General features: G+C 49.1%; 1 protein-coding gene across 1 annotated transcript in view; it reads left to right on the forward strand.

Annotated features, from left to right (window-relative positions):
• The window catches only part of RBM19 (RNA binding motif protein 19), a 124,677-nt gene that overhangs the window by 36,498 nt on the left and 79,363 nt on the right, over positions 1-8,816 (forward strand). The window contains exons 19-21 of the mRNA XM_012805209.2: positions 288-367; positions 2,009-2,064; positions 4,806-4,922. Of these exons, the coding sequence (XP_012660663.2) occupies positions 288-367; positions 2,009-2,064; positions 4,806-4,922 (253 nt within the window). The remainder of the gene's footprint in view (positions 1-287; positions 368-2,008; positions 2,065-4,805; positions 4,923-8,816) is intronic.

The raw sequence follows: 8,816 nt of genomic DNA on the forward strand, positions 1-8,816 counted from the left end.
TCTACCCAGGGGGACAGCTTGAGGCTCTGTCTCAAAAAAAAAAAAAAAAAAAAAATAGTCAGCTGGGCCTCAGGTGCCAGCCATGTAACCTCCTTGGCTGATTCAAGAAGACTAGTAATATATGGAAAACCAGGAGCCTAAATTTGGGGGGAATAAAAAGGGCTATGAGAAGAGAAAATCCAGTGGAGGTCCGGGGGCCACGGGAGCCCTTGAACTTGGCCTTACATTCAGTCTGCTCTTCTGCCCAACCCACTGGTGTGATTTCCCCTTCTCTTTCTCTCTTTCAGGAGCTCTGCTTTCCATGGGGTTTGGATTTGTGGAATATAGGAAGCCTGAGCAAGCCCAGAAAGCTCTGAAGCAGCCCCAGGTAAAGTGGGGTTTCCCAGCAGAGGCCCACAGAGGCACTCAGCAGGTGGTGGGCGGCCCATCAGCGCTCTGAAATTGAGCAGGAATGGGTACTGTGTCCATGTTCTTGTGGGTATATGGCTTTTGCCAGTTCTCCTGGAGACTGTGGTCAAGAAGAGCCTTTCTGAACACTTCGTGGTCATCATAGTTCATTCAGTCACTGCACAGCACTGTTATTGGGGACCTGGTTTGTGCCAGGCACTGTGTTAGGTCTGAGAGAGATTTGCTTATGTGGGCCTTTGTTTCTGGCAGGGAAGACAGGCAATAGGCTGTTGAATAAATACGCAAGACCAAGTCACGATAAAGTACTTGGCAATAACAGAGATGGGGGGGGGGGCAGGGAAGGCCTCTGAGGAGGTGACTGACAGTCAAGAGGGTATCTAATTGATAAGTCAGCTGCATAGAGACCTGTGAAGAGTATAGTTGAAGCGGGAACAGCATGTGCAAAGGGCCTGAGGCAGGGCCTCCAAGGAGGAAATGAGCTTAATATGTTTGAGAAACAAAAAGAGACCCCTGTGGCAGGGGCAGAGCAGGGGCAGAAGATCAGAGCATAGGATGAGAGATAGTGTGTGTAAGGCAGAATCTTGCAGGCCATTTTAAGGACTTGTAGAGAAGTCAGCCTTGGGGTGATGAGAGACCATCAGTGAGCTGTAAGTGTGTGAAAAATCTGGCTTCTGCTTTAAAACAGTCTCCCCAGCCACTGAGGTCCCCAGCCTCAGACAGCTTCTCTGTCTCTGAAAGGACAGAGAAGAGCCCTCTTCCAGGCTTGGCCAGCATAGAGGTAGGATGGCCAAAAAGGGGGCCACATGGAGAGGTGCTTGGGCATAGAGTCAACCTCCTGCTCAGATAGAACAGGGAGAAATGGCCTGCTAGGCCCTAAGAACCAGGGACAGATTGGGAGGAGAGGAGCTGGGAACACAGAGAACAAACCAGCCTGAGATTTGCACCAGGCCTCAGGAAGGTTTCCCTTCATTAATGCCACACGTCTCTGGCCCTTCTGGATCAGGGGCTATCTATTCATTTAACTTAAATTCAGCCCTACAAATGCAATGGTCCATCTTTCTCCCTCACTGAATTAAAAATTCTATAAAATTCTACTTTGCACATATACATATACTCTATCATATAGACATGCGTATGTGAATATTGCCTCAAAGAATTGTTCATACAAAGCTATGTGGGCTGTATTTTATGGAGATTCAAGGGATTTTCAAGGGTAACTTTGCTAATGTGCCAGTTTTGCCTTAAGGGACTTGTGGTAGTAGCTTTCATGCAACTCTTGTGATTTAGAATTGTTTTAAAGAACACACAAACCAAACCAAACCCTAACTGTAAGCCACACCTGACGGACTTACTTTGCAAATGCTTATAATCAATGGAAAATCCTGCACCCCTTGAATGGCATAAAGCTCAAGGCCTACTCATAGCTCAAGCAAGAGTTCAAGGGCTGGGTCTGTGTGACCATCAGCTGTTGTCTGGGCTCAACATGGCCTGTTTCAGGGAAAAGCCAGCCTCTGTCCTCAGTTCCAGCCAATTCCTCTGCTGGGGGGACCATGTGGCCAAGGATATAGCTGTTTCCAAGCTGTGTTGTCTTTTCTCCTAGGGTCTTGTCGTGGACAACCACAAGCTGGAAGTGAGGATCTCGGAACGTGCCACCAAGTGAGTCCTTGCTGTTCCCCGGTTTCCTTGTTGGGAGTTGGTGCTTTCTGTTCTGGGTGCCAGCAGCCCTGGAGGGGTGGCTCACAGCCCCTACATGTCCTTTCTGCCCAGCGCCCTCACCATTTAGGACTCTACCTGATTAAGGTTGGCATTTGCCAACTCTGACCCTGTTTCCCCGCTGAGCGGAAACAGCTCTAGTCCTTTAGGTGAATGTTTAATACGCTTTTTGAATAAGTGCAGGAGAAACAAGCAGGTAGCACTCACCATAGTGGTATAAATAAGCCAAGGAAGACTCTCAAGTTGCTGATGCTCTGACCGAACCAGAAGAAACTATAAACCTCAGTATTCTTAGAGCTGGAGGGCATTGCCCAGAGACGGCCTTCAGTTAATTTAAAAGATATTCAGTAGGTGGCAGAGATGGAGGCGAGCCAACTTAACCAGTAATCAGTGTACGGAAGTGATTGGGGGGTGGGGTGGGGGTTGGTTTTGCTCCTTCATTTCTACCTGCTTTTGCATCTAAGTGAACTTCCTGCAGTGCCCTGCATGTAACAGGTGCTCAGGGTAAGCCATTATTGTCATTATCATCCACTTGCCTCCGGTGATAAAGGACCGTGCTAATAGCCCTAGAGCTGGTTTAAGATACTTTTTTGGTAGTTTTCAACAGGTTGGTCATTCATTGTGCTCATTCAGCAGATTAGCTGCCTGGGACGTGGCCTTTCTTCTTCCTTCTCTGTTAATGCTACTTTTGAATCCAGCTTAGACTGTTTCTGATAGTTTCCACCAAATGTGATATGTGCTACGTTGGGCAAAATCAGTGAGAAAACGTGGTACAGGGACTCCTGGAAGACTAATGGGGTTCTGAGCTGTCAGAGTATAAGAGGAGTAGTCCAGATTTTGAGCCCCACACCTTTAGGTTCTAACCCAAGAGTCCTGTGGCCTTGTAGGGGTGACTGTGCCTCTAAAGTAAAATGGTACATAAAGTGTGCAGCACTTGCCATCACCGTGAGCACTCAACCAGTCTTTTATCTCTAGAGTTAGCCTGAACTCAGCCTTGCAAGTTCATGGAATCATTGTCTTACTAACAAAAAATTTCAGCAAAGCCCACTGTGTACCAGACAGTCCTCCTGGGCAGTGGGAATGGCGTTTCCTTGTGGAGTTTATACTCTTTTGCATCTGTACTATCTAGGATGGTAGACATTTGCCACACATGGCTATTTAGCACTTGAAATGTGGCAAGAGCAGCTGTATTAGTTATCCATTGCTGTGTAACAAAGTATCCCCAAACTTAACAACTTAATACAAAACATTATGTCACAGTTTCTATGGGTCAGGAATTCAGGAGCAGCCTGGCTGGGGGCTCAGGGCTGGTATTATGAGATTGCACTGCGAGTGTCGTGTTGGCTGGGGCTGCAGTCATCCGAATGCTCAGCTGGTGTGGATGGATCTGCTGCTAAGATGGTGCACTCATGTGGCTGTTGGCAAGAAACCTCAGTTTGTCACCTCATGGGCCTCTTGATGGGACGACTGAGTGTCCTTACAGCATGGCCACTGGTTTTCCCCAGAGGAAGTAATCCAAGAGAGGACAAGGAGGTGGCAGTGTCTTCTGCAGCCTACTCTCAGAAGTCATACCCATCCCTTCGGCAGTACCCTACTGGCCACACAGTCCTACCCTGATGCGGTGCAGGAGAGGATTACTCGAGGCAAGAGTACCAAGAGCCAGACATTATCTGGAGGGTAACTATCCCAGCAACTGAGGAAATGAATGATCAATTTTGTTTCATTTAAATTTGAATCTAATTACCTGCATGTGGCTGGTGGCTACTGTATGGGACAGCACAGGCCCAGGCTGCTGAGACAAATGATAAGAGAAGCATGATTGACTTGGTAATATACCATCAGACCATCAGACAGCTGATGCGGGCCAGGAAGAGAAGTAAAGCTGCCGTTTTAGTGAGGTGGGGAAGGCCCTGAGCAGGTTGAAGGAAGCCTGTTAGGTAATAAGGGACAGTCATGATATAAAAGCCACCACTTATTGAGTTGATCACTTGTTGGGTATAGTGCTGAGTCCTCATTAAATCCCCAAACAAACAATCTGATAAGGTTGGTGCTATTATTATGCCCATTCTACATTTGAGGCAACTAAGGCCCAGAGAGGCCACGTAATTTGCCCAAGATCCCACATATCCCAAGTGGCCCATTTTGCATCCAGACCCAGTGTGTTAACTCCCAGCCTTGCTCACTACCCTACCCTACCCTGTTTCACTGGGGTGACACATTTCCCTGGGAGAGCAGGGGGACAGGGAAGGTGGGACTGAGTTAGGGATAGTGTTGAGCCCCCAGGCCGAGAGTGTCCTTTCCCACCACTGAGAGACCCCTGTGGGCTCCTCCTTGGGTTAGTGGTAAGGTGTCAACAGACCTCTGGCGATCAACCAGGGTCGTCCTGTGTATCTGCAGAAAAAGAACCAGCAGAGCTTGGGTTTGGTGAAAACTAGCCCCACCCTTATCAGGGTTCCTAAAGTAGTTCCTGAGTCTCTAAATGAAGGGCAGTGGCAGCCCGAGGATGTGTGTGTTCCCCAGGCATCCACAGCTATTGGGGCTCAAACCCCCCAGGGGAGACAGTCTCCCCTTTTATCTCAGCCTCCCTGTAAGATAGGACCCTCGATTTGGGGAGAGCGTTGCCAGGCAGGCACTGCTGACATCCCAAGTAACTGGCCCCTTCCTTCCTTCTACTCACCCTCCAGGCCAGCCCTGACATCTGCTCGGAAGAAACAAGTCTCCAAAAAGCAGACAACCTCCAAGATCCTTGTGCGAAACATCCCCTTCCAGGCTGACAGCCGGGAGATCCGAGAGCTCTTCAGGTGAGATGCTTGCGTTCAGCCCATAAGGCTGGTGCTGGGTGGAGAAGCCTGCCTGAGTCTCGGGGTCCTGGCTGGTTCCACTGCCAACCAGCACAGTGGTCTTTCAAAGGCATCTTTTGGTTGCCTTTGATTTATCTCCTTTAATCTCAGATGTGGCTCCCCAAAGCATTGTGCAGGAGGAGAAGGGAAGGCCAGCTTCTCCATCCCCATCCACAAGGTGCAGGAGGGGCAGGATCCCCAGTCTGCTTGGAATTGCCTCCATGCAGGGCATCCCCTTTGTTTTAAGGTGGTTCTCCACCTTAGCTTAGACTAGATTCCAGTCACCTGGCACCACCCTCAGACACTCTGATTCCTTTAGTCAGCAATGGGTCAGATATTAGTATTTTGCTAAAAGCATTGCAGGGGATCCTAATGTCCCACCAGGGTTGGGAACACTAGCTAAATTGCTCTCTGTGGAAAGCCTCTTTACCTGCACACAATGCAATGCTCAGCACCTGCTAGCACAGGGATCAACACCCATCCATCTCTCAGGGGCCAGGCTGGGTGAGTACAGAGGAGTTGGAGGGCCTCTCTGGTCACATAGCTATGAGGCCATGCAGACACATGGCCTTAATGAGACCACTTACCATGTTTTGAAAGAAAAACTAGCAATCTGCATTCTTAGGGGGAAATTCATCAGCATCTGATTCCCTTTTTAACAACAAACACTGCATGGGACAAAATTTGTCCTGCCCCAAGGTCACCAGCTTAGGATCCCTGTGATGGCATATTAGAGTATTTGATGTTTCAGATTAGTTAGGTATCACCCAGCATCAGGCCCTGAATTAAAGAAACATTCTATGACAGAAGGGATAGATGTGTGAAGCCCAGGCACTTGCCAGGCACATACAGAGAGACTACGTAGCCCTCAGAACGTAATGGCAGGTGAAACCAGCCTGGCCAAGCTGGTCTTTGAGGCCTGGCTAGGATCTGGTGCAGTGTTGACCTATAGCACTGTGGCCTGCATGCAGGTGAACATTTAGAATTCCACATAGCATGTCTCCTTCATTTAACCTGTTCATCAAGTTCCGACCTGAAGATCAGAGAGGGAAGTCCCTGTTAGAATTACCAGTTGGCATCTTTCGAGGTAAGCCTTGGAAGCAAAATGAGCCCACGTTTTAGAGACCAAAAAGAATTATCTTTGTGTAAAATCTACCCTGTTCGCTCTCACTCTGCAGTTTGAAGAATGGGAAGCCATTTGGGGAATTTATTTGCTTAAAAAATCCTTGTTCGTCTCCTCCCTTCTGTTTGTTCTAAAATCATACCACTGGTATTCTGTTCATTAATAGGCACAGTTAGCCAAGACCTGGTGTGGAGGCCACCCCTGCTGGTATCTAAGTAGCAGGGTCTTAGTTACAGTCCCCGGCACCCTGAGTAGAAGGAGCAGCATGGTGAGAAGGGGTCGCAGCCTGGGAGGATGTTTTCCATTTTCCAGAACCCAGGTAGATTAGTCAAGACAGGTGCGTGAGGTTGTCGTATACGGAGACCTGTATGTGTCTGCTTACTTTACCGTGCTTCCGCTCTTTAAAAAGAGTCCAATTTAAGAACTGCCAGATCAAAATAGGCTTGCTAAGAACAGCGCATGTTGATCAGGAAATAATATCCCGGCGAAATGACAGTTTCACTTGGTTCCGCGGTCTATTTAGGATGACACTTATCCGGGGAAACAAAAGACGGCAAGGGAAGGGAAAGCGCTTTGTTTGATCTCACGTATTATACTTATTTTTAGAAGACAGGGAATTAGTGTCCACTGAACATAATTACACGTGGTGTCTCTTCTCCCTGCCATTGTTCTGATGAGAGTTTTCACAAACCCCTGGAAATGTAAACCCTTCTTGGAGGGCTCTACCTCCCTTTTGTTAACTCCGTCTGGGGATTTGAGGCAATACTGAGCAGAGGACAGCAGGGGTCACTGTGAGCCTTCTCTGGGACCTGCAGCTTAGTTAGGGAGGCCCCAGGCAGGATTTCAGACAAAGCCACTGGGCACCAAAGGTCGTCAGCCGGGGGAAGTTTGTAGGGTTTAGGGGAACCAGTCTGGTGGTGGTGTTCCTTTTGCACCCAGACAGAAACTGGAGACTTGGGGAGATGAAGTTTACTGCCTGAGCTGGGTTTTGATTCTAAGTCCTTGTGACCCAGAACCCTGACTTAGAACCCTCTCTACCACCAGTCCTCCTGGCTCAAGAAGGAGCCATTGTCCCCTAGAACCTTTCAGTGGGAACTCTGCCCTGCAGCAAGTGTGTTGTTTGTACTAGGCACTGTGCTGGGCACTGGGCTTGCAGTTGTTTCAGGAGAGATCCAGGCCCTTCTCTTTGGAGAGAAGTGGTAGGAAACTGACAGTGGGCAGCTGTGGAGAGCGTGGACAGGAGATGGGGGAGAGCAGCAGTGCCTGGGACCTTACCCAGAGGCCACCAGCCTTTCACTTGGCCTCACCATACCACACTCTAGTGAGCCCCTTAACACATTGCTGGCTGGTCATGAGCTACCTGGTAACATGGAGAGTTTTTGCATAAAATTGCCGGTCAACAGTGTGTTAAGATATTAGAGGCACAAAGTGATTCTATATGACAGGCAGCTGAGAGATGAGGAGGAGAAAAAGAATAAAATAGGCTGGATTTGGGACAAATCGGAATTTGGACTCGGAGAAATGAATCAGGGAACAGCTGCTATGACATCCAGCTATGGTGCCCTGGCTGGGCTTGAACTCTTGGCCTGAAATGATCCTCCTGCCTCAGCCTTCCAATATGCTAGGATTGCAGGTGTGAGCTGTCTCACCTCACCTGAATTTTCACTTTCCATCTCACCCTGCAAGTTATGTAGCCAATTCTGCCTGCAAACCAACAGAAAGATTGGGAAGTTTGGAGGCAGAGTATAGTTTGCCCATTGGCCAGCCTCAGTTTCCTCATCTGCAGAATGGGAATGAAGTGTGTCTGCTTCTCCTGCCCCGCAGTCCAGGCAGTGAAAAGCTCAGGGACAGGATGGCTGGGCTGGCTGATGGGAGTTGCTCATGCTCACTGATCGTGTTCCTCACTGATGCCTCCTGTGGGTTATCACTGAGGAGCATGTGTCAGCCCTGTTACTCTGAGAGGGTGAGGACCATCCAGGTGGCTTTCAAGTCAGGGCCGGGAGTTATGGTGATGAGTCAGTTCTGGCAGTAGATCTTGCAGGTTCAGCATAGCGCCCTCTTTTCCTATGCACTGTCCCTTCGGCTCTCAGGGCCTTAACTTTCCTCATCTGTAACATAGGGATAAGAACTGGTTTTACTGCCAGGTGATTAAAGTATCACGTCATGTGAGATGCCTGGCACAGTGCCCAGCTCATGAGACACACCCTGCAGTGTGGCTGTTATTGCCGTATTTCCCTTAGGAGTCAGTCACTTTGGGAACACTGGTCTTAGGTTTAGGCAAACGGAGTCTGGTGGATCTGCAGGAGAGTGGAAGCCTTGATTGGCAGGGACTCAGTGTGTGCACCCACAGGGTGATTTGCAGTCCTCTCGTCACTTTCCACTCAGAAGACCCCACCATCATCCCCATAGCAGAAAAGCTGGAGTCCGCCAGGTCCACAGCCAAGGCTTTATTTCTCTTCCTTCCTCCTTCCCTCCCGCCCTTCCTTGCTTTTTAACAGTAGGTTTATTTTGCCTTCCCAGCCTTAAGAGTCAGATGGACGTCTGCGAGAGGGTGACCTTCTTAGTTGGGGTCTCAGGCGATTACCTCCTCCTTGAGTGTGTCTCCCTGAGGGGAAATTGCCTGCAAGGCCACGACCAGGATAGCATACGCCATGAGGCTGCTTCACTCTTCTTAGAAAGACTGGGTTATCGGCTCGGTGCTTGTGGCTAAAGCGGCTAAGGCGCCAGCCACA

The sequence above is a fragment of the Otolemur garnettii genome, unplaced genomic scaffold (genome assembly GCF_000181295.1).
Source record: "Otolemur garnettii isolate 467f Iridium unplaced genomic scaffold, OtoGar3 scaffold00038, whole genome shotgun sequence".
NCBI classification, from domain to species: Eukaryota; Metazoa; Chordata; class Mammalia; order Primates; family Galagidae; genus Otolemur; species Otolemur garnettii.